The following is a 26,664-nucleotide window of genomic DNA, read 5'->3' as shown; positions in this document are numbered from 1 at the left end:
AGCAGAGCCGAACATCACGTTCGGAAATGCACGGAAAGGCCCGAGTAGAGCACGGCTGACCTCGGCAAATCTCGGGTAGGAAGTCTTTCCGAGGTTTGCCGAGGTCAGCTGAAGTGTACTCAGGCTCTCGTTTCTGAGGCTCTCTGGCGCCCCCCCGCCTCTGGCAGCATGCGGTATTGCATCCCATTGAAGTCAATGCGGAACAAATTATTTTCGTTTCGATTGACTTCAATGGGCAAAATCGCTTTGATATGCGAGTACTTTGAATTACGAGCATACTCCTAGAACGGATTATGCTCGTAATCCGAGGTTCCACTGTATCACTTTTGCACTTTTACGAATGTGCATACAGTAGGGAAAATAATTATTAGATTCCCTGCAGATTTTGTACATTTGCCCACTTACAAAGATATGAAGGGTCTATAATTTTTATCACAGGTGCATTATAAATAATAGAAATAGAATATCAACCAAAAATCCAGAAAAAACACTATACAAATGTTCTAAATGAAGTTGCCGTTCAGTGAGTAAAATAAGTATTTTATCCCCAAGCAAAACATGACTTAGTACTTGGTAGAGAAACCCTTGTTGGCAAGCACAGAGGTAAGGTGTTTCTTGTAGTTGGTTACCAGGTTCGCAAACATCTCAGGAGGGATTTTGGTCCACACTTCTTTACAGATCTTCACTAAATCCTTAAGGTTTATTGGCTGTCACTTGGCAACTCGAAGTTTCAGCTCCCTCCATACATTTTCGATAGGATTAAGATCTGGAGACTGGCTAGGCCACTCCATGACTTGACTAATATGTTTCTTCTTGAGCCACTCCTTTGTTGCCTTGGTGGTAAGTTTTGGGTCACTGTCATGCTGGAAGACCCATCCATGACCCATCCATGACCCATCTTCAATGTTCTGGCTGAGAGAAGAAGGTTCTCATCCAAGATTTTACAATACATGGCCCCATCCATTGGCCTCTCATAGCGGCAAAGTCGGCCTGTACCTTTATTAGGGAAACAGCCCCAAAGCATAAAGTTTCCAGCTCCATGCTTGACTGTAGGGATGGTGTTCTTAGGGTCATAGTCAGCATTTTTCTTCCTCCAAATACGGCGAGTAAAGCTAATGCCAAAGAGATAATTTTTGGTCTCATCTGACCACAGCACTTTCTCCCATTCCTTCTCTAAATCATTTAGATGTTCATTGGAAAACTTCAGACGGTCCTGTACATGTGGGAGCTGCAGGATTTTAATCCATGCTAGCGTATTGTGTTACCAATACTTTGTTTTGTGACTGTGGTCCCAACTGCCTTGAGATTATTTACAAGCTCCTCCCGTGTAGTTCTGGACTGATCCCTCACTTTTTTCCTGATCATCCATGATGTGAAATCTTGCATGGAGTTCCAGACCGAGGGCGATTGATGGTTATATTGTATTTTTTCCATTCGCGAAAAATCGCTCCAACAGTTGTCTCCTTCTCACCAAGCTTCTTGCTGATGGTCTTGTAGCCCATTCCATCCTTTTGCAGGTCTACAATCTTGTCCATGACGTCCTTTGACAGCTCTTTGGTCTTGCCCATCATAGTGAGGTTTGAATGGAAGAAAGAGATTCTGTGGACAGGTGTCTTTTATACACATAACAAATTATCGTTAGGAAAATATTCTTAAAATGACAGGACTAATCTGTGTACCACATGAACACTTATGCCACGTACAGACGATCGGATTTTCCTACAACAAAAACCGTGGATTTTTTCCGATGGATGTTGGCTCAAACTTGTCTTGCATACACACAGTCACACAAATGTTGTCGGGAATTCCGAATGTCAAGAACGCGGTGACGTACAACACGTACGACGAGCCGAGAAAAATAAAGTTCAATAGCCAGTGCGGCTCTTCTGCTTGATTCCGAGCATGCGTGGAATTGTGTGCATCGGAATTGTCTACACACGCTCGGAATTTACAACAACGGATTTTGTTGTCGGAAAATTTGAGATCCAGCTCTCAAACATCAGTTGTCGGAAATTCTGACAGCAAATGTCAGATGGAGCCTACACATGGTCGGAATTTCCGACAACAAGCTCACATCGAACATTTGTTGTCGGAAATTCTGATCGTGTGTAGGCAGCATAACTGTAGCCCGTCTGTGGGAGCCAGAATTATTGTTGGTTGTTTGGGGATCAAATACTTATTTTACTCACTTAAATTCAACTCAATTTATAACATTTGTATCGTGTGTTTTTTCTGGATTTTTGGTTGATAGTCTATCTCTATCATTTAAAATACACCTGTGATAAAAAATTATAGACACTTAATTTCTTTGTAAGTGGGCAAACTTCCAAAATCTGCAGGGGATAAAATAATTGTTTTTGCCACTGTATATGAACTATTTCCACATATTAGACTTTATTGATTATTTATGAACTATATATTTTTGCCCAATTTAAAATATCAACGTCTATGTCCACCCAGTTTGTTTATTCTCCATTATGGGTGTTTATTCACTTATCACTATAATCATATTTTCTTTACAGGTTTTCACATTGGCATAGTGCTATCTATGTCAATCTTATATACTTGTATATTCTGAATATGTTGTATATTTCACCTATTTTTTTCATTGTTGATACCCATAAGGTAAATATTGGTCATTTTACTCTGTGCTACCTTATATTTACTACCGTATATCACTGTGATCAAGTGTCAGCTCTGTTGATAAATATTCACTGGTGTTTTTTTTTTTTTATCTTGTTCTACATTTCTGCTGAACTTGTTGCTTTTAGAGAGACTCTGACAGACCATCTGGCCTAACTGTCCAAGAGATCACATAGACATGCCTTTCTTGTGTTTTTTAATTTTAGTTTAGTTTTAGGGGAAAAAAAATGTTCTTAACTGTAACTATTGTGCATGGACATGTAATTTTACAAACCAGGATTGATGCCTTGATCTCCAAATTAAAGAAGAACTTCACCCAGCGTTGTGAAAATTAAATGTAAATAGCTATAATGGCTGTAGCTGGTGACTTTAAGAAAACAGGTACTTACCAGCCCATGGAGTTCAGTGATGTCTTCCCCGCAGATGAATCTTCTCACCTCTGCAGATCCCTGGCACCATCCTGGATTTGTGAGTCGGATGGGATTTCCTGATGTCTCGCAGTCAGCTCCTCACTAGGCACGTGCGAGACTGTGTGGCGCAGGGTGACTGGTCCTGCAGTCTCCTGGGTTGTGTGACTTTATCCCAGGAGGCAGTGGGCTGAGGGTGAGATGAAGCAATGCCATCCCCACCCCCAGGTGAAGATTGAAAAAGTGGGACCAGGTGCCGATCGAAAAAGGTACTTTCTCCCCAACCTCCCTACCCTTTAAAAAAAAATCTGCAGCTCAATTAGAAGTATTTAACTTTTATGGTAACATTCCCCTTTAGATACTCTAGCCTAAGAGGATTTTACTGTAGGAAGAAGATTCAGGAAATAGTTTCTCCTGCCTGCAGCACACTGATCACATCTCAGGCTAGGATAATCACTGATGGGCTTAAAGCGGAGTTCCACCCATTTAAAAGTCAGCAGCTACAAAAAGTGTAGCTGCTGACTTTTAATAATCAGACACTCACCTGTCCCACAGTTCAGCGATGCGGGTGCAGGAAGCCTCGCTCCTCTCCTCCTCCTCTCCGAGGAGGCGGCATTTTAACTGTGGGTGCCGAGCTGCGCTGCGCACTGCGAATGGCCGGGCAATCTTCTGAGACCTGTGACATGTCCCAGAAAATGTCAGGGAGGGAGCCAGGGGAGGAAGTGGGAGCTGGGTGCCCATAAAAACAGGGTACCCGCTCCTATCCCAAAAAAATGACATGCCACATGTGGCATGTCAGGGGTCACCTGCACTTAAAGCGGAAGTTCCATTTTTGGGTGGAACTCCACTTTAAGGATGGATTTTTAATGATAAAATTACTTTTTTTAAATTATACTATTGCTGTCTATGGTGACATTGTAGGTATTTATTCATGCAGACCTAAAAAGTTATTTAAAGGTCCACTTTAAATGTAATTTTTTTATTTCTCTCTTCCAGGAAACTTGCGGCCAGGGGAAGATGTGGAATGGGAAGGAGACAATCTACAGGAGACTATAAGATGTATCCCATTGGTCAATAAACAACCAAAGGAAATCATTCTTCCCGTTATTGTACACAGGTTTGTCATTTGGCATGACGTGTATTCTATATCATTGTAACCAATACATTTTCACATACTGTATAAAGAACTAAACCTAACAAAAGGTTTACTTTATGTAGCAGAACTACCAGTGCCAGGACAAGGTCCTTAGCACCGAAGACAAGAAGGCCAAAGTGCCCCCCCCCATAAGCTGTGAACTACCTCATCAGTATTGGCTACAGGTCCTGCCCTTTTTGTTCCCCCCCCAACTCCTCCTGCTGAAGCACCCAAGGCAGCCTCTTCTGTTTCCAACTCCTTGACCTGGCTCTGCCAGAGCCTATACTGCCCACTGAAGTTTAGCCTTTCACAGTTGAATGAGGAAAACAAAGCATTCCCTTTTAGGGCAAAAATCCATGTACAGTCTTGGATTGTGTTCCAAGGGGCTCCACTGAGAAACAGAGATGGATTTGAGACCAACATAAATACTTGTAGGCACCACTGTGTGCCAAATGTCAGTCCTGTTTTTAAATTTGAAACTTCTTAGAATCCAAATCCCATATTTGGATACTAATGCCGCCTACACACGACTGGTTTTGCCGTCGGAATAAACTCTGGCGGTTTCTCCAAAGGAATTCTGCTCAAGTGGTCTTGCCTACACACGGTCACACCAAAGTCTGACCATCCAGAACGCGGTGACGTACAACACGTACGACGGGACTAGAAAAAGGAAGTGCAATAGCCAGTAGCCAATAGCTTCTGTCTCGTACTTGCTTCTGAGCATGCGTCGTTTTTGGTGTGTCGGAACAGCATACAGACGAGCGGGTTTCCCGATAGTAATTAGTTCCGTCTGAAAAATTTAGAACATGTTCACTATCTAAGGCCGTCAGAATTTTCGACGGAAAAAGTCCAATGGGGCATACAAACGGTCGGAAAATAAGATGAAAAGCTCCCATCGGATTTTTTTTGACGGACATTCCGCTCGTGTGTACGCGGCATGAGAAGTTCTTTTTCCAAGTGGTTGCCCAGGTCACTTTCCCACATGGTAGGGATCATCAAATTCTAGGATAGATGAATATTTTACAGACCCTTCCCTAGCGGAATGTCCAAACACTGGTGCACAAAGGGCGTTATGGACAATTGTGAAGATGTGTGTTTAAGAGCATTTTGGACAGTATTTTTGAGCTGTAGGTAGAGAAACAATTCTGAAGGGGGGACTTTGAGGGGACTTGGAGGAAAGGGAAGGACCTAAACCAGGTCTGATTCAGCCTAAACAACTAGAACATCTAATGGTAAAGTGAACAAAAAGTCAACTTTGGGAATTGCAAAATATTGACCGATTGTCAGTCCATTCAGTCTGGCTCCAATAAATACTCTAGAGGTTGTCTTTTTGTGATTTATTACTGGTAAAACTTGTGACAAGAGAGGGGTTAGGGCATGGGATACTCCAAAACTGTTAGTACTTAGCAATTAGAGGACAGCCTTCTCCTTGAGCAATTGTGAATATTGGACAGTCTAAGGCCTCACAGCTGGGGACCATGAGGTACAGTGCCTTGCAAAAGTATTCACCCCCTTGGCTTTTTACCTATTTTGTTACATTACAGCCTTTAGTTCAATGTTTTTTAATCTGAATTATATGTGATGGATCAGAACAAATTAGTCTAAGTTGGTGAAGTAAAATTAGAAAAATATATACATGAAACAATTTTTCAGAAATAAAAAACTGATAATTGGCATGTGCTTATGTATTCACCCCCTTTGTTGTGAAGCCCATAAAAAGCTCTGGTGCAACCAATTACCTTCAGAAGTCACATAATTAGTGAAACGATGTCCACCTGTGTGCAATCTAAGTGTCACATGATCTGTCATTACATATACACACCTTTTTGAAAGGCCTCAGAGGCTGCAACACCTAAGCAAGAGACACCACTAACCAAATACTGCCATGAAGACCAAGGAACTCTCCAAACAAGTAAGGGACAATGTTGTTGAGAAGTACAAGTCAGGGTTAGGTTATAAAAAAATATCCAAATCTTTAATGATCCCTAGGAGCACCATCAAACCTATTGTAACCAAATGGTAAGAACATGGCACAACAGCAAACCTGCCATTTTTTTCCTCTGCGTTCCATGTTCCTAGGATTTTATTCCATTTAGTATCGTGTAGCAAAGAGCGCAAGGGAAGTTGGCAACTTTAGGGAACTTGGCTCTTTTCAAATTCATTGTTCTTGTGTTACCCTTATGCTTCCTTTTCCTGTGATTTATATTGAATATAATTACCTTGTGATCGCTGTTTCCTAAGCTGCCCCATATTTTCACATCAGGTCTGTGTTTATAATTTTATTCTTCACTAACTTATTTTTAGTTGGAAAGTGTCTGCTTATCTGCAGCTCATCCACCCACTTGTGGGCTATCAAATCACAATAATAATGTTCCCAACTGCTATGGACTACATGATAGACATGTGTTCATCAGATTCCTCAACCTCTGGAAATGTTGATTCTGCATTTGGGAATGTCTGAAAACATGTGTCTTACAATCTCTCAATTGTCGGCTCTCCATTGTAGTTACTAGCAATAATCGCAACCGCTTTGTGCCGCACCACTTCCTTCTAGCACTTGGTCACTTCAAGGTCTACACCAGTACAGATGGATGGAATTACAGCCTTAATTAATCTGGAACTTTCCACCTCCCTCTTGTTATCTTTCTCTCTGGATAGTCGATCCCAGCACACTGGTGTGAACCCAATACATAATCACAGAGTGAGAACACCAATGAAAAAATCAACATAGTATAACCACAGTTTATTAAAAATTTGTAAAAAAAAAAATCCAGCTTAAAAAATTCCAGTTTCACTGTGGATGATGTGTTTTGTTGATTGACTTCATCAGAAGCATTGTGCTGGGAATACAACCACTTCCTTAACCTCCCTGGCGGTAATCCTGAGTGTGGCTCAGGGGTTAATTTTCAGTACCAAAAGCGGTAACCATGAGCCACGGGATTACACCGCAGTATCCTGGTACAGTTACTTACCTTGTCCCTACGATCCTGCGATGTCCTCCCGCTTTATCCTCCAGGCCGGATCCTCCGCCCGATGTATCAGTGTTCCGGGCTATGTTCCCTGTGAGCGTCGTGACGCATGGGGGCGGAGCCAATGGGAAATTCAAAAAAAGTACAGAAAACATAACATACACACAATACATTCTTATCTGTTAAAATTATATTACTGTAAATACAAATAAAGGGGGTCCCAAAAGGTGACCCAGGTTCGGACTTTAAAGGCACAGCAAACAATAGGGATATTGAATAATAGTAATATTTATTGAGACATAGAAATATACATGGTATGAAAGGGGACATAGACAAGGTTTAAAAACAATATACATAAAAATACATGATATATGATGTGAGCCCTAGTGCATCAATGCGTTTCGCTGTTAAGCTTCTTCAGGACACATTCGAGATTCGTTGGTTGCAAGAAAAAAGGAAAACAGGTCTCGCTATCTAAAATAAAAACAGATGTGTTCGTAATTATAGTGACAATAACACACATTTCTTAAAAGAAAAAACACTGTTCTGTCCAGATGAGAAATCATGACGTGCATGCAAAGACATAAATACCTTGCAGGAGAGTTAGCCTTGTTCAACAAATGGTTAAAGAAGGAATAATTTCCAATAAAGAAAGGGTTGGCTCACAACAGGAGCAATTCGCAACACAAGGGTTCATAGGCTAAAATTAATATGAAACCATAAAAGAAAACAGCAAAAAAAGAAGAGATAAAAATGAAAAAACAACATATAGAGGTATATATCAACAGAAAATATACCTACTGTCTCATGAAAGCAAGGATTATTTCCACTCATACTTTGACAATCATCATGCGGCCGCTTCCTCCTCTCCATCCAATATCTTACCCCCTGTCTGAGGTTACTACATTAGGATATTGGCTTTTATGAGCCAGTAGGTATATTTTATGTTGATATATACCTCTATATGTTGTTTTTTCCTTTTTTTTTCTCTTCTTTTTTTGCTGTTTGCTTTTTTTATCTTTTCTTTTTGAAAAACACATATTAGCCATATATAATCTAAGTTATGGTTTCATATTAATTTTAGCTGACTCCTATGAACCCTCGTGTTGCGAATTTCTCCTGTTGTGAGCCAACCCTTTCTTTATTGGAAATTATTCCTTCTTTAACCACTTGTTGAACAAGGCTGACTCTCCTGCATGGTATTTTTGTCTTTGATGCATGCATATGTCATGATTTCTCATCTGGACAGAACAGTGTTTTTTCTTTTAAGAAATGTGTGTTATTGTCACTATAATTATGAACACATCTGTTTTTATTTTAGATAGTGAGACCTGTTTTCCTCTTTTCTTGCAACCAACGAATCCCAAATGTGTCCTGAAGAAGCTTAACAGCGAAACGCGTTGACGCACTAGGGCTCACATCATATATCATGTATTTTTATGTATATGGTTTTTAAACCTTGTCTATGTCACCTTTCATACCATGTATATATCTATGTCTCAATAAATATTACTTTTTTTCCATATCCCTATTGTTTACTGTGCCTTTAAAGTCCGACCCTGGGTCACCTTTTGGGACCCCTTTTTTTTGTATTTCCATAACTATCTACAGATGAGGCAATGTGAGTGCTTTTTTCTTCTAGATTATATTACTCATTTCACCTCAGTTTTCACCTCAGTTTTGTCCCCAATGCTTTGTCCAATGCCTTGCCTGCACTTTTACCATTCTTTCTGCCATTCTTTCTGCCTGGAAACTTGAGAATGTCCATGAAATTCAAAAAGCATCCCTCTACGTCCAAAGCGGTTTTAGGCCAGCTAGAAAACAGTGATAGTGAATTAGAATCACTTGCAAAATTGAGCGATAGTGATTCGTGGGGAAATTTGTCATCAGATACTGAAAGTGACGACAGCAATGATTCTGAGACTGAGCTCAGTGATCTGCAAACTTTGTGCTCTATTGACTGTGGTACAGATCACGCAGCACTGAGCTCAGTCGCAGAATCGTCGCTGTCGACGAATTTCCCCACAAATCGTTATCGCTCAATTCTGCAAGTAATTTTAATTCACTAGCGCTGTTCTCTACCTGGTCTAAAACCGCTTTTGACATAGAGGAACACTTTCTATTGTTATGATTGTGACGTCGGACTTTGTGCAGTCCCATGTTTCAAAGTTTTTCATACCCAGGATGTTTACTAAACCAATATGCAGTGTTTATTATTACAGTGACTAATAATATTGCATCCTTGTTTGGACACATTTCAGTGTTTTTGATCTAATTACATTATTGAATAAAATGTATTATTATTATATTATTATTTTTTATAATTATTTATTATATTCTAATCTATTATTTCGTGTTTCAAACTTCATCATACCCGTGATTTCTACTAGACCAGTGGTCATCAACCCTGTCCTCAGGGCCCACTAACAGACCAGGTTTTATGTATTACCTTGAAGAGATGCAGACTAGAATACTGCAATCACTGAGCAGCAAATGATATCACCTGTGATGTATTTCAGTTATCTTGCAAACCTGGCCTGTTAGTGGGTACTGAGGACAGGGTTGATGACCACTGTACTAGACTATTGTTTGGACAGATTTAGGTGAGTTATTCCTAAGAATTAAAGGCCTACAGTATAAAACAACAAATTTCCATGCAAAACAATGTGCCGCTTTGACATTCAAAAGTCAGACATAATCAAACCGCCAGGGAGGTTAAAGTTGAACTCCAGATATTGATTTTATCACATAGTTACATTGGTCCAGATTGGAGCAATGTTAATTTGCATATCTCTTAAAGTGGTTGTAAACTCTTACAGACCACCTTTACCTACAGGTGAGCCTATAATAAGGCTTACCTGTAGGTACTGGAAATATCTTGTAAACCAGCATGGTTTAGAAGATATTTACCATATACACTTGCACCAGCGTCATCGGCACATGTGCACCGAAGGAAGAGAGCGCGGTTGTGCCGTTTCTATAGTGCCCGTGCTGTGTCCGTCGGCACCCGCACACATGCGCAGGAGTGACGTCATGCCACTCCGAACAGTAACAGAGTCGGGTCAGCAGCCCTGGAAGTGAAGATGGACCTTCCTGCAGTGGGGACAGCGCAAGTTTCCTTTGCAGTTAAGTGCCACATAATAGGCTAGTATGCGATGCATACTAGCCCATTATGCTTTTAATTTGCAGGGTTTGCAGGAAACGAACGAGGAAGTAAAACCCATCAGGGTTTACTTCCTCTTTAACTGTAGGATCCCTGTGGAAGCTAGAAATCACTGTAGTAGTTGCTGCTACTACAGTGATTGTTGCTGTCTTCCAGGTCCAGTTAAAAGCGGCTGCCCTGCTGCATAGTTCTGTGATCGGGTGAGGTGGAGATCATGACATCATTACTCCATCTTGACCAATCAAAGTATGTCTTACATTCACTGAGACAAATACAATGCATTCTGTGAATGGTGCCTCTGCCAAAAGGACGACCCCATCTGGTTACTATACAGCAGGGCAACTGCTTGGTAAAGGACCCGGACAACAGTGGTGATCGCTGTAGTAGAAGCAATTACTACAGTAATTTACAGCTTTCCAAGGATCCCACAGAGATGGTATATGCATATTTACATTGATACAAGCTGGACCAATGTAACTATGCAATAAAATCCATACCTGGAATTCAGCTTTAAATCAATTTTATTATTAACCCTTTACCCACCAAACAATAACCATTACATAACCAAATTCATATTAACCCTTTCATTACCCACTCCATAGTCACAGAATTTTAAAAATATCTTAATCTAATATATAGAGAGCATACCCTAATGAACAACTTCAAACTTCATGACATATAAACAGCAACCTATTCTAATAAACATGATTCAAACATCATTGCAATCTGATCACTGGAGGAGAATAGACTAAGGAAATGCTTCCTCCTGCCTGTAGCAGGCTGATGACATCATCTCATACTAGGCAATGGGCTCCATTCGTAAAAGCAGATTGCATGCAGTATTTAGGTGTTTTTCCGAATACCGCAGGCGATAATAAAAATGTCAATTCACTATTGCTTTATGTGGTATTTACTGCATTCAGCAAAAACGTTTGTTAACCACATGCCGACCAGCGCATGACGATGTATGTCGGCATAATGGCATGGCTGGGCAAATGGGCGTACAGGTACGTCCCCTTTAAATCGTGGCATTGTGGGCGCGCGCGCACGTGCGCCACTGGCGGGTCCTGCGGAGTTGATGTCTGCCGGTAGCCCGCGATCATGTCACGGAGAGGCAGAATGGGAAGATGCCTATGTAAACAAGGCATTTCCCTATTCTACCTAGTGACATGACAGATCACTGCTCCCTGTAATCGGGAGCAGTGATCGCTGTCATGTGAGTTGTAGCCCATCCCCCCCACAGTTAGAATCACTCCCTAGGACACACTTAATTCTTTGATCGCCCTCTAGTGTTTAACCCCCTTCCCTGCCAGTGCCATTTACACAGTAACCAGTGCATTTTTATAGCACTGATCACTGTATAAATGACAATGCTCCCAAAATAGTGTCAAAAGTATCCGATGTGCCCGCCATAATGTCGCAGTCACGATAAAAATCGCAGATTGCCGCCATTATTAATAAAAAAATTATTAATAAAAATGCCATAAATCTATCCCCTATTTTGTAGATGCGATAACTTTTGCGCAAACCAATCAATATACGCTTATTGCGATTTTTTTACCAAAAATATGTAGAAGAATACATATCGGCCTAAACTGAGAGAAATTAGTTTATATATATATATATATATATATATATATATATATTTATATTTTGGGGATATTTATTATAGCAAAAAGTAAAAAATATTGCTTTTTTTCCAAAATTGACGCTCTTTTTTTGTTTATAGCGCAAATAATAAAAACCGCAGAGGTGATCAAATACCACTAAAAGAAAGCTATATTTGTGGGAAAAAAAGGATGTCAATTTTGTTTGGCTGCGCAATTGTCAGTTGAAGAGACGCAGTGCCGTATCACAAAAAGTGCTCTGGTCAGGAAGGGGGCAAATCCTTCGGGGGCTGAAGTGGCTAAATACCACATAAAACAGCACTAAAGTATATTCGCAAAGGGAAATATATAAATAAATGCATGCGGTAATTAAGTAGTGGTCCAGGCACGCGGTAGTTAAGGAATGTGTTTGATTTAACTGGTTGGTAAGGAGCCAGTGCCAGATTCCGATAAGTCACCCCCACAACCACCATACCAGGAATATAGAGAAGTGGCCTTTGTCCTTATCAAAATGGGGACAATGTGCTTTGTGGGGGGAGAAACCCCCCATGTTGAGGGCATGTGGCATGGTATCGTTTAGGGGGGGGGGGGGGCTCGCTCATTCCCACCCCCCTTTCCTAGCCTGTAAGGCTGCATGCTCGGATAAGGGTCAGGTATAAATTTTGTGAGGGACCCCACGCCAATTTTTTTTTACTATTTACATGCCAGCAATTCTTTTGTTTACACTCTGCTGTCAACAGGGAAACCCCGCTGACAGCAGAAGAGTCATGGTTGTGAAGGATGCAGCAGCCACCCACTCCTTAACAACCAGCTACTTACTGCTTGTTAACGTACCACTTTCACTACTAAAATACTACATCACTTCATAAATTAGCCCATGCGGTATTTTAGTAGCGTTTCATAGTGAATTGAAATTTCTTTTTTTTTTAAACACTAATGCCGTGTACATACGACCGGACTTTTCGGCATCAAAGGTCCGACGGTCTTTCCAACGGACTTTCGACTGAGTTACGACGGACTTTCGAGCGAACGGACTTGCCCACACACGAATGGATTAAAGTCTGTTCGAAAGTCCGTTCGTTTTGAACGTGATGACGTACGACAGGACTAGAAAAGGAAGTTCATAGCCAGTAGCCAATAGCTGCCCTTGCATCGTTTTTGGTCCTTCGGACTAGCATACAAACGAACGGATTTTTCGATAAGAATCAAGTCTGTCGGAAAGATTTGAAACATGTTCTATTTCTAGGTCCGTCGGAATTTTTGACAGAAAAGGTCCGATGAAGGTCCGATGAAGCCCACACACGATCGTAATGTCCGACGGAATCGTTCCGTCGGACCTTTGATGCCGAACAGTCCGGTCGTGTGTACACGGCATAAGTAGTATTTTACCACATTTCTGAAAGCGCTAGATACCGTTTAGTGAATGGAGCCCATTGGCACCTAACTGGAGCTTAGTGACATCTTTTTAATGATAAAAGATGGAGCTTCACTGAAAAATTTTACTGTTGTCTTAAATTGTGACATGTCAGGAATCTATTCATGGAGAATAGAGAGGGGTGAGTGCATGGTAGCCAATCATCTTCTAACTACAGCTTGTTCAATTAAGCTTTAGCAATAAAAACTAAATGCTGATTGGTTTCTATTCTGAGTTGCATTTAATTTTACATGCTCCAGATTTAGTAAATACCCCCCTATGCATTTCAGCTTTGTATTGTTCTCAGTTCTTTGTCTGGTGTGGAGCTATATAATACTTTGTATAATTGATGTTACTGTTTATTTCTTTTAGCCGTCTACATAATTTGAATGATGATGAAGAAAATTCAATGATAAAGCTAATAAAAAAATGCCAAGAAATCACAGGTAGGTCCTGTTTAGGATGATGAGTGATGATCATGAGCACATGCAAAGATTTCCCCTACTCTGTGCAAAATGGAAAAAAAAAACTTTACTTTAAATCCCAACACCAGCCAAAATGTTTTATTTCGTTTTGAATAGAAAGGTGAGTGGTTAGATCCTCTGTCAGGTTCTTATTTCCACAAAGATAAGAATCAATGGAAGGGTCTAGAATGTACCAATCAACATAGAAAAGCTAACATGTTTCAGGGGCTGCAAGTCCCCTTCATCAGGGCTGATGGTAGTTCTGCCGGTGTTTCTGACAGTTTTTATGAGCAATAGAAATTCCCCACAATAATAGCACTCAAAGCAGTCCAGGTGGAGCCACCCTTGTTTGCATGCTCCTGGCGGTCACTATGACTGAGTCTCATGCATCCATAAAAACAACCCTGGTGGCCAGTCCCCCTCCTCTCTGCGCCTGTGCGGTCTCCCTGAAGACATAGTGCAACCAAAAAGAAAACTATCAGTTTAACCTATCCAGATCCTCAGAGCCCTGAGGGTAAATTAAGAAAAAAAAACAAAAACAATCACGACCCACCAAAGTCGCCAATGCCACAAGGAATTTTGTGTAGTGTATGACCCAGTCAGCCACTATTCTGGACTTTTTACATCCTTTACCCCTGTAGGAGCCTGTCCCTAATTAGCTGATGTGGAGTCAAATCCAGAACATCCAACCAGGCCTGCCATATTGAGTAGAATTTACGTGAAACATTTCTATGTTGGTACATCAACTTTTCCAGGTTTTGTGGGATATTAAACATGAATACCTGAGAGATCACGTCAAGGACCTCCTTCCAGTACCGAAAAAGCTTGGGGCACTTCCAAAGCATATAAATGAGGTCGCCATGATCTCTCTCGCATTTCAGGCATAGGGGGGTATTGCGAGTCCCCCCATTTATGAAGTTGTACTCTATGAAGTTGTGTCTCAGTTGTAGGTATTTGAAGTAATGGTTACGTGGGATGGCAAACTCTGCTTGTACCTCCATAAAGGATATGAGGGTTGGCCCATTGTATAGCTGTGAGATAAAGCGTAGTCCTGCCCTTTCCCAATCTCTAAACCCCCTGAGTTTCAATAGCTCTCTATAGTTCAGATTTCGCCATAATGGAGTGTTTGTTAGAAAACCCTGTATTCCTAGCATCCGTTTAACATATGACCATAAAGTCTTTAATAGGGTCACTATGATTTAAGTGCATGAGTCCCGCCTCCAAACACGTGAGGGCAGAGGCATCATCACCTGGTGGGATTAGACGTCTATTAATAGGGTCCGTTAAGTCCACCATTCCCCAGCCCCCAACTGTTGTAGCTGGGAAGCGAGGTAGTAGGCTCTAGAGTGCAGGGCTGGTGCAAGAATTTTTGACACCCTAGGTGAAACCTCATTTTGCCGCCCCCCTGGCTCTACCCCCAACCCCACCCCCTGTCCTGCAGCGGCTATGGCTGGCAGTTGCTGCTGTCCCCAAGGCAGCTATGGCTGGTGGCTGCAGATGGCTGTCCTGCGGGAAGGTACTGCTGGATGGTACTATTGGTGGGTATCTAAACAGTAATGCCCCGTACACACGGTCGGACATTGATCGGACAACAAAATCCTCGGATTTTTTCCTACGGATGTTGGCTCAAACTTGTTTTGCCTACACACGGTCGCACAAAGTTGTCGGAATTTCCGATCGCCAAGAACGCGGTGACGTCAAGCACGTACGACGAGACTAGAAAAGGCCGGTTCAGAACCAAGCGCAGCACCCTTTGGGCTCCTTTTGCTAATCTCGTGTTAGTAAAAGTTTGGTGAGAGACGATTCGCGCTTTTTCAGACTCGTGGCTTTCAGATCGTTTTCTGCCGTTCAGTTTGTGCTTGTGGGTTTGTATATGCTCTTCAGTGCGTGCAAGCAAGTTCCGCGTGACTTTAGTCACTGTATTCTTGTTCGTTCGTTACTGGTTTTCAGGTCGCTCTTCACAGGCCTTGCTGTTCTTCAGTGCGTTCTGTTACTTCGTTCTGAGCAGCCGACCGTTTTATAGCCATGTTTCGTATGCGTACTCCTCGTAGAGTTCGTGCTGTGCGGGGGCTTGGTGTTGGGGTCCTGACCTTGACACAAGTCCAGTCCATGAACAGGGTGGGGAGGAGTTCATGGACCAAGAATTGGTTGCTTCAGCGTGACCAGTTCTGTCATATGCCTTTGCTCCGTGAGATCCGTGAGAATAATCCTGATGATTTCAGAAACTTTCTCAGGATGACGGACCCCGTGTTTCACCGTTTGTTGGCTTCGCTGACCCCCTATATCAGCAGGCAGGATACCTGCATGAGGCAAGCCATCACTCCGGAGCAGAGGTTGGTCGCTACCTTGCGGTATTTGGCCACAGGGAGAAGCCTGCAGGACCTCAAGTTCTCGACAGGCATCTCCCCCCAGCCTCTGGGGATCATTATCCCAGAGACCTGTTCTGCCATCATACAGGTCCTGCAGAAGGAGTATATGAAGGTAAGATTTTTATCCTTTAATATCACACTTTATTGTATTGAATGTTTGCTAATATATTGTATTTCTTTCCTCATTCCCCAATTACCATGATTGTAATATGCTGTGAATGTCCCCTTTGTCCTCATGCATGCTGGATTTTTATGTAATTATTATTTTATGTCCTTCATACATATTTGCCCTTCAATAACCTCCCCAGCATGGTGTCCCCTGCCCTATATTCACCTCATGTAGTCACTTAACAATGTATTTTATCAGCTCCATAGTAGTGCTTTACCCCAAACACCCCCTAAAATGTTTGCAAATGTTATTGTGGATTTAAATTCAGGCAGAGGGCCAGAGGCTTTTTTTTGTGGTGTCCCCAAATTTTTGGTAACCCTCCCTCCCCCAGCTGCTAAGTCAGCTGATCCCAATTCTCTATCCTCAATCATCTATCTGCTGACTTTGCCAAACCCATACACACTATACCCATCTCTTTACTGGTCAGATTTATGGATGAATTCCCCAAAGCATGTAGTGCAAGGGCCTGCCTGTATACTTTCCAATGGTACTGTTTAAAGTTCTTGTATCCTATTATGATCTTGATAGGTAATAGCAGAATGTCCAAATGTGCTCAAATGTGTACAGTGTGTATTTATATCTTTGTATTATGACACTTCTTACCTGTCCAGTGGGCTGCCAATAGTGTAACTAAGGAGGGGCTGTTCCAAGTAATACCCTGTATTTAGGCATTCATCTCTCAATGAAGTGAAGAGGGTTACCTGTCCAAGAGTCCCCCCCCTATAATGTTCGAAATGGCCCATGAGAGGGGGGAGGGGGAATATGATAGGTGTACCCTATACTTTGTTGTTGTTAAATTCCCCTTAATAAATGCTATCTGGAGGTTGACCCATAATGTTTGTGTCTAATCTGCTTGCCAGGTTTCTGTGAAAAAATAGTAATGTTTATTGTTTTTTCCTCAACAGTTTCCTTCCACGCCACAGGAATGGCAGACTGTGACCTCCCACTTTGCCCAGCGGTGGGACTTTCCTAACTGCGGAGGGGCAATTGATGGGAAACACGTCCACATCGTCCCACCACCCAACTCGGGGTCGTACTATTATAACTACAAGGGGTTTAATAGTATAGTGATGTTGGCGGTGGTGTCGGCTAATTACGAGTTCTTGTATGTGGACGTGGGGAAGAATGGCCGGATGTCCGATGGTGGAGTCATCGCCCAGACGGAGTTCTACAGGCGTCTCCAGAATGGCAGTTTGGACTTGCCACCTCCAGAGGACAATGTTGAAGGTCTCCCATTTGTGTTCGTTGCTGATGAAGCATTTGCGCTGGGGGACCACCTGATGCGGCCATTCCTGATGAGGACCCTCACCCCGAAACAGAGGGTTTTTAATTACCGGCTGGCCAGAGCCCGAAGAGTGGTGGAGAACACATTTGGAATCCTGGCCAGCCGGTTCCGACTATTTCTGACACCCATCCATATGGCGGAGTATAAACTGAACCATATTATACTGGCTTGCTGTGTTCTCCATAATTTTTTAAGAAAACATTCAGCCAACTATGCTGGCTCAGTTGGGCCTGAGGCCGGAATCCCAAATACTTCCACAATGACGGCACTTGAAAGCGGCCGTCCTGGCTTGCCCTCCCTGAATGCCCGTGATGTCCGGTTACGATACCTGGAGTTCTTTGCGGGTAGGGGGGCTATCAATATGCCAGACAATATGTGACACCTTTTTCAAATAAAAAACAACCAAAAGCAATTCTTGGTGGACATTTACTGCTTGTGTTTGTTTTAGCTGACCCTGACAGAAATGTGTTGAGTGCAGAAAATGTCGTGATTGTGTAACCTTATACAAAGCACTGTTGGCTGGTACTTCCTAAATGCAAAAACACATTTCACTACAAGTGCACTTGCAACTGCACTGAACCTGCACTTGTAGTGCAAAGTGTATTTGCCCTTAGGAAATAACCCCCATTTGTGCATAAAACAACAATTACATCACCCCAAAAGTGTTGTAGTGTTGAGACAATAATCCACACATTCTTGAGTAAGGCACTTTTTTATACCTGCACAATCACATGTGCATTTACCAAAGGTTTTTAAAACAAACCAACATGTTTGTTGTATAAAATGTTTGCAGTAGCATTATGAAAAATCAAAATATCCATTTCAGATAAAACAGGCCTGTGTAAAACCAACAAGAAAGCCAAAAAACTTGAACTTACAAAGTTCACATTAGGTAAAACCTGAAGGCTATATCAGACATCAGTATTTAGGAACTGGGTTTGATATAGCGTTCAGATGGGGGGAACTCACCCCTGGAAAAGCCAAATTTGGAAGATGCACACCAATTTACGAATGTCAACATGTGCTATCTGCCATCAGGGGGGATCAAGGGACGTGTTTTGGGGGAGCAAGCCCTTCCTCAACGCTACTTTATAATTGAGGAAGGGGTTGCACCCCCAAAACGCGTCCATTGATCTCCCGTGATGGCAGATAGCACATGTTGGCACACTGTGTGCATCCTCCAAATTTGGCTTTTCAAAACATTGTAAAAATTTAAATTACATAAAACCGGTCATTTTGTGGGGTTTAAATTCGCCCCAAAACATCAATGATGTTATTATTTTTTTTAATAACATCACTTATTTGTTGCTGGATGTTTTGCAATTGGAGATTACATCCCATGATCTCCCCTATCAGTATCTGGGCACTTTCTGATGTAAATCGTTCTCTCTCCCTCACATCACGATCACCTAAAAAGAGATAAAGAACAAAAAAAAAGGTCTCAAAAATCTGCCACCAGCCATCTCTTTTACCTGAGTCTGTGGTCGCAGACACTCACCTGTTGTGGTGCCAATCTCCACCACATCTTCTTCTTCCTCCTGCTCAGCATCTTGTGTTTGGGGTAGTTCCCCTTCTTCCAGAGGAGGGGGGTCTGTGTTCTCCTGGGATGAGGAGTGTCCGAGTCTTTTCTCCCCTATGTAAAACAAAAATGGTATAATTAGCACACAGATATTTGATGGCAGAACTAGAAATAGGAAACATTGCTTGGAAGTGGGGTACAATTGTCTATTTTAGCCGAGTTCAAAGATGTCTTTTTTTTATTGCCCTTTGTCAAGCTGCAATACTTTACCTGTTTGGTACAAGCTTCACACATGTAACCCCCCCTATAGTATACACTGGAGCACCTGTGTGCCCCCCCTAATAAAAATGGTGTTCTGGGGTCCCACACTAGTGCTCCAGTGTCCAGATGTGAAAACAGCTGCTCAGTGTCCTCTCCTTACACACAATCTAGTTTGCATTTCATTCTAGTAACAAACCCATCTACCTAAACAAATATTTGGCATCCAAGTAGGCCCCAAAAAAATGTGGGAAAATGCATATGGCCTAAACAATGGTGTTCTAGAGGCCGAACGAAAAATGTTTGATACAAACGAATAATGGGCCCATGAACATTAAAGTTGACCTTTTTAAACGTTACAATTACTAAAATCATATGGAGCAGAACGAACGGAATAAAGCCAGAAAGAATAGAAACACAGCACAACTACTTACTTTTTTGCAGCACTCTCCGGATCTTTCGGTACTGCTCCGGCTCTCTCAACTTCAGGTCCGACCACCGCTTCCTGAGCTGATCTTTTGATCTTCGTACCCCGAAATTCCGCTCGAGACTCCTGACCACTTTCGCCATGATCTTGGCCTTTCGGATGTTCGGTTTGGGGTAAGGCCCATATTTTCCATCATAGTCGGACTTCCTCATGATGTCGACCATCTCCAACATCTCCCCAAACGACATATTTGTGGCCTTAAAACGTCTCCTTCTGGATCGGGACGTGCCTGGATCCGGGCTTTCCTCCTCCTCCTCGTTGCTACAATTAGCACGCACCTGGTGTAACTCCGCCATCATGCTCTTCCCCCACTGCGCCGAACGAAAAGGGGCGGGGAATAGAATAGAAAGAACGTCAGGGGCGGGCGGAGTTACACACATGCGCAGTGTGTATAAAGCGTAACACGCGTGCGTATTACGTACGATCTGTGAGCGGAGGAAGGAGCATTGGACGCGCCGATCGTAAGAACGAAGGTAAGAGACAAACTTGGGCCTATACTGCTTCTAGATTGAGGCCTATATTGTAACAAGATTAGAAGAGTTTGGTCTGACATTAGGCTTTGTCTTGTGTTGTGTCTTGCAGTGAACATGGATATCTTAATGAGAGATACTGACTTCATGTCACTATTCATTGATATGCTAAGGGAGCTGCCCTGTCTGTGGGAGATTACCCACCCCCATTTCAAAAACCAAGCAAAGAGGAAGGCAGCACTGGAGCAATTGTGTGAAATTGTGAAGCAGGTGATCCCCACGGCAGACATCACTTATTTAAAGATCTTAATTGGTTGCCTGAGGAGCACATATCTGAGGGAGCGCAAGAAAGTCCTGGATTCACAGAGATCCGGAGCAGCAGATGACATCTATGTCCCCAGGATGTTGTACTATGACAGGCTGCACTTTCTGGCAGGCCAGACTGAACCCAGGCCATCCCTCTCCAGTCTTCCTTCCACGCTTCCTTCCCCCCCGGCTGAGGCTTCTGATGCCCAACCTGGGCCTTCCAGGCCATATGTGGAGGAGCCCAGATTGAGCCAGGTGTAGCATTCCTCTAAATATTTCTGCTTGTCCAATCAATGATGTTAACTAGATGTTAGTTGGGAGTACTAATTTATGATTGTGATTGATGATGCAAAAACTAAAACCATGTCCTTTTTTCATACACAGGGAAGTCTCAGCCAGGAGGTGGCTGATCTGCAGGTCCCTCCACCCACCCTGAAAACAGAAAGTGGCAGCAGGAGGAGTAGCCTAGAGGAGGCGGCTATCAGATTTTTTTGGAGGGCTACAGAGGTCCTGGGAGCACCCCACACCAGGCAGGAGAACCTTGCGGCATTCATTGCCTATAAAATGCAGAGGATGGAGGAGGGCCAACAAGCCATGTGTCAGGCCCTCATATCAGAGGCTCTGGAGAAAGGTGTGAGGGGACAACTTACACCTCACACACAGCTTTGGGATGGTCCTCCTCCTCCTCCTCCCTCTCCTCCAGGTCCTCCCAGTCCTCCTCTAGGTCCTCCCAGTCCTCCTCCAGGTCCTCCCAGTCCTCCTCCTCCTCCAGGTCCTACTCTTCCTCCTCCTCCAGGTCCTACTCTTCCTCCTCCTCCAGGTCCTACTCCTCCTCCTGCCACATCTCCTACTGCACAGCCACAGCCGGGAAGGAAGTGTGAAAGGAAGACCAGAGAGTGATTGCCCTGGATCCAGTCTGGTCGGCCAAAAGATGCAGCCTCTTGTGGTACCACAGCCTGGGGACACTGATGTCATCTGCTGCTATCCGAGTCTCTGTGAATCCCGGACCAGACTGCCCTCCCTTATATATGGACTCCTCAGGCCACCAATTTTGAGGTTTAAGAATTTATGTCTGCCGTGGGGGTCCCAGGCTTCACTAATTTCTGCTGTTGATCCAGTGTTGCCTTCCTCTTTGTTTGGTTCTGATACCTTAATAAAGGATTTTTGTTTTGAATTATACTCTCCTATGTGTTTTACTTCAAAAATGATGGTTTGTTTGTGAGGATTCAGGTACATTTCAAATATACAATGTGAAATGAACAAGGGACACCAACAACAAAAAATCTCATGGAGATTAAATAATAAAAGATATCAATGGTGTTGGGGTAACTTGCCACACAAAACACACACAAAAATATTCTGGAGTAAAAATAAAAATAACATTAAACAAAGATCAGCCTTGGAAAAAATCCAAACATTAAAGAAAAAAAAAGGCTTAAAAACCAAAAAAAAAATCCAAAAAAAATATAAAACTGTCAGATGTGAGAACTAATAACAATATATTGAGGGAATCCCACTAAAAAAACACAAATAAAACTTTGTGAGAAGTGTGTGTGAATATGAGCAGCAAAACGACTTAATTCTTGTCACATTATAAAGAAGAAGAGAGTGCGCTGTATTAAACCATTTTTAACATTGCAGCGTGACGAAAGTGCTGTATCCATTGCGAACGCTAAGTTTACCAGAACGAGCTGTCCCGTGTCGGAATTTCTTCTGAGCATGCGTGGCACTTTGTGCGTCGGAACAGGCCACACACGGTCGGAATTGACGCGATCGGATTTTGTTGTCGGAAAATTTTATCTCCTGCTGTCCAACTTTGTGTGTCGGAAAATCCGATGGAAAATGTCCGATGGCGCCCACACACGGTCGGAATTTCCGACAACACGCTCCGATCGGACATTGTCCATCGGAAAATCCGACCGTGTGTACAGGGCATAAGAGTGGTGCTGCGCTAATCCTAATATAACCCACACTATCTATGTGGGAATAAGCGATGATGATATACCCCACACTATCTCAGTGGGAATGAAAAAAGGCAGTCAGTGGCTATTGTAAACAGCCTAAAAGCAATGCAACCGTAGGCCTACTGATCAATCAATGGCCAAGTGGCCTAAAGTGCTGGCCGGATATAAACGTGACTATGCAAGGTAACAACTAGTGATAAGTAAAAACAATGGTGTCTCATCAACCTAAAATTATGAATATGTGAATTAATCAAAAAATCAGTGGAGTCAAAAAGGGCTCCCAAAGCATAAACAGTGGTGGTGTGTGTTGAAATCACAAAGTAACACTGAATGTCCGTGGAGATCCACAATTGCTAAAATAGAATAACTCATACCACAAGTAAGTGCTTAAAATTCACAATAATCACATTAAACAAAAAGTGACTTGTGCAGCAACAAAAAAACATAATATGATACAGGAAAGTGACTTGTGCAATAAGGAACAACTCCAATGGTTATACAAACGTGTCATCAAGTGAAGAAAAAGTGGTATATGCACAAAAATTATAGCCAAAAAGATCCAATAAAAAGCAAAAAAACAATAAACATGAGCGTGCAGTGTTACACTGAATGTCCATAGGGAACAATATTATTAGTGATGAAATGTTAACACTAAGTGCAAAAAACAATTTAAAAAGTATATAAAAGAAAAGTGACTAGTGCAGCAGCAAGGACAAAAATCCAAAAGGTGATCTGTGCAATATCAATCAGCTTCAATGCTTCTATAACGTGCCAAACGGTGGGGGGATGTAAACGATCGTTGGATTTTTTCACATAACAGCTGGCTGAGGTAGAGATGTGAAGTGTATATAGGTGCTCTCCATGCAGGTGGTCCTATACTCTAAGGTAATGGCCCCTTACCTCATTAACCTGAGGTTACAGCATATAACAGTCACCGCTGGTGTCTTCTGTGGGGATGGGTCCTGCCCTCAGGGCTGTCTCTCAATAAGCCTCAGATCCTCCACAGATACAGTAACCCAAGGGGAAACAAGGATGCCAATATAGTGTAGTAATTTTCCAAAGAGCTTTTCGGGAAAAGGCACACCTTCCACTGTCAGCAGTGTACGAGCTCGCCGCTCGTCCGGATACACTGCACTAATCGTTTTTATCTGTGTGAGTACCTTGCTGTTTATTATTAATAAAGCTCTTTGGAAAATTACTACACTATATTGGCATCCTTGTTTTGATTAATTCACATATTTATAATTTTAGGTTGATGAGACACCATTGTTTTTACTTATCACTAGTTGTTACCTTGCATAGTCACGTTTATATCCGGCCAGCACTTTAGGCCACTTGGCCATTTATTGATCAGTAGGCCTACAGTTGCATTGCTTTTAGGCTGTTTACAATAGCCACTGACTGCCTTTTTTCATTCCCACTGAGATAGTGTGGGGTATATCATCATCGCTTATTCCCACATAGATAGTGTGGGGTATATTAGAATTAGCGCAGCACCACTCTTACTGTTTAGATCTTTTTGCATTTAGTGGTCAGGCTGGACCCCTTTCGGTGCAAGCTGCTTTTCCTGCACTAACACACGATCCTTACATGGTAGCGCAGGAATAATTTTTATATACTATTGGTGGGTATCCCTGGTGGCTGCTGTCCTAGGAGTGGGGGGGGCGGACAGCAGGGAGGAGGAGAGGGGAGGAAGACAGGGGGGAGAAGGGGGAGGAGGGGAACGGGAAAAGAGAGAGGAGGAGGATAGGGGGTAGGAGGAGAGGGGAGGAGGAGTGGGGGGAAGACAGGCAGCAGAGGGGGGAGGAGGGGGAGAGGAGGGGGGAGAGGAGGAGAGGGGGGAAAAGGAGTGGGGGAGGAGGAGGAGGAGGGGGGGAGGAGGAGGAGAGGGAGGGGGAAGAGGAAGTGGGGGAGGAGGAGTGGGAGGAGGGGGAGAGGGAGGGGTGAGGGAGGAGGAGTGGGGGGAGGAGGAGGGGAGGGAGAGGGGGGGAGGAGGTGGGGGAAGAGGAGGAGGAGGAGAGAGGGGAGGAGATGGAGGGGTAAGAGGGGGAGGAGGAATGTGGGGAGGGGAAGAGGGAGGAGGGGAGAGGGGGGGTGGGGGGAGGGGGAGAAGGAGTAGGGGAGAGGGGGGGTGGGAGGAGGAGGGGGAGGAGGAGGAGGGGGGAGAGGAGGAGGGGGAGGAGAAGTGGGGGGAGGAGGAGGAGGGGGGAGAGGAGGAGGGGGAGGAGAAGTGGGGGGAGGAGGAGGAGGGGGGAGAGGAGGAGGGGGAGGAGAAGTGGGGGGAGGAGGAGGAGGGGGGGAGAGGAGGAGGGGGAGGAGAAGTGGGGGGAGGAGGAATGTGGGGAGGGGAAGAGGGAGGAGGGGAGAGGGAGGAGGGGGGGTGGGGGGAGGGGAGAAGGAGTAGGGGAGAGGGGGGGTGGGAGGAGGAGGGGGAGTAGGAGGAGGGGGGAGAGGAGGAGGGGGAGGAGAAGTGGGGGGAGGAGGAGGGGGAGGAGAAGTGGGGGGAGGAGGAGGGGGGAGGAGGAGAGGGGGGGAGGGGAGGGAGAAGAGGAGGGGGAGGAGGGGGAGGAGGAGGGGAGGGAGAGGGGGGAGGAGGAGGGGGAAAGGGGGAGAGGGGAGGGAGAGGGGGGAGGAGGAGGAGGGGGGAGGGGGGAGGGAGAGGAGGAGGGGGAGGAGGAGGGGGAGGAGGGAGAGGGGGAGGAGAGGAGGAGGGGGAGGAGGAGGGGGAGGAGGAGGGGAGGGAGAGGGGGGAGGAGGAGGGGGGAGAGGAGGAGAGGGGGAGGGAGAGGAGGAGGGGGGAGAGGGGAGGGAAAGGGGGGAGGAGAGGGGGAAGAGGAAGTGGGGGAGGAGGAGTGGGAGGAGGGGGAGAGGGAGGGGTGAGGGAGGAGGAGTGGGGGGAGGAGGAGGGGAGGGAGAGGGGGGGGAGGAGGTGGGGGAAGAGGAGGAGGAGGAGAGAGGGGAGGAGATGGAGGGGTAAGAGGGGGAGGAGGAATGTGGGGAGGGGAAGAGGGAGGAGGGGAGAGGGGGGGTGGGGGGAGGGGAGAAGGAGTAGGGGAGAGGGGGAGGAGGGGTGGGAGGAGGAGGGGGAGGGGAGGAGGGGGAGGAGAAGTGGGGGGGAGGAGGAGGAGGGGGGAGGGGAGGGAGAAGAGGAGGGGGAGGAGGAGGGGAGGGAGAGGGGGAGGAGGAGGGGGGAAGGGGGAGAGGGGGGAGGGAGAGGAGGAGGGAGAGGAGGAGAGGGGAGGGAGAGGGGGAAGGAGGAGGAGGGGGAGGGAGAGGAGGAGGGGGAGGAGGAGGGGAGGGAGAGGGGGGAGGAGGAGGGGGGAGGGAGAGGAGGAGGGGGGAGAGGGGAGGGGAAGGGGGGGAGGAGAGGGGGAAGAGGAAGTGGGGGAGGAGGAGTGGGAGGAGGGGGAGAGGGAGGGGTGAGGGAGGAGGAGTGGGGGGAGGAGGAGGGGGGGGAGGAGGTGGGGGAAGAGGAGGAGGAGGAGAGAGGGGAGGAGATGGAGGGGTAAGAGGGGGAGGAGGAATGTGGGGAGGGGAAGAGGGAGGAGGGGGGGAGGGAGAGGAGGAGGGGGAGGAGGAGGGGGAGGGAGAGGAGGAGGGAGAGGGGGAGGAGGAGGGGGAGGGAGAGGGAGAGGGGGAGGGAGAGGGAGAGGGGGAGGAGGAGGGGGAGGGAGAGGAGGAGGGGGAGGAGGAGGGGTGGGAGAGGGGGGAGGAGGAGGGGGGAGGGGTGAGGTGGGGGGGGAGAGGGGAGGGAAAGGGGGGAGGAGAGGAGGAGGGGGGGAGGGAGAGGGGGGGGGAGGAGGAGGAGGGGAGGGAGAGGGGGGAGGAGGAGGAGGGGAGGGAGGGGGAGGAGAAGGAGGGGAGGGAGAGGGACCTTTACATCCAGGCCATATGCTCGGGGGGAATAATTACATCACATATGTGAGGAGTCTGAGGACAGATCAGTCTATACACACTATACAGTAATACAGTGTACTTCAAGTTCACTCACTGGGGTTCTGCTCTGCAGACTACATCCGACGACTCTGTCCAGCA

The 26,664-nt window shown here is 44.8% G+C and overlaps 1 protein-coding gene across 1 annotated transcript in view; it reads left to right on the top strand.

The window, feature by feature from the left end:
• The window catches only part of LOC141148607 (uncharacterized), a 44,913-nt gene that overhangs the window by 6,285 nt on the left and 11,964 nt on the right, over positions 1–26,664 (top strand). Inside the window, exons 2-3 of the mRNA XM_073636209.1 lie at positions 4,047–4,167; positions 13,711–13,784. Coding sequence (XP_073492310.1) covers positions 4,047–4,167; positions 13,711–13,784 — 195 coding nt within the window. The remainder of the gene's footprint in view (positions 1–4,046; positions 4,168–13,710; positions 13,785–26,664) is intronic.

The sequence above is a fragment of the Aquarana catesbeiana genome, linkage group LG06, assembly GCF_042186555.1.
Source record: "Aquarana catesbeiana isolate 2022-GZ linkage group LG06, ASM4218655v1, whole genome shotgun sequence".
In the NCBI taxonomy this organism is placed as follows: Eukaryota; Metazoa; Chordata; class Amphibia; order Anura; family Ranidae; genus Aquarana; species Aquarana catesbeiana.
The sequence above is the reverse complement of the archived record's forward strand: the minus strand, read 5'-3'. Positions and strand labels throughout refer to the sequence as shown.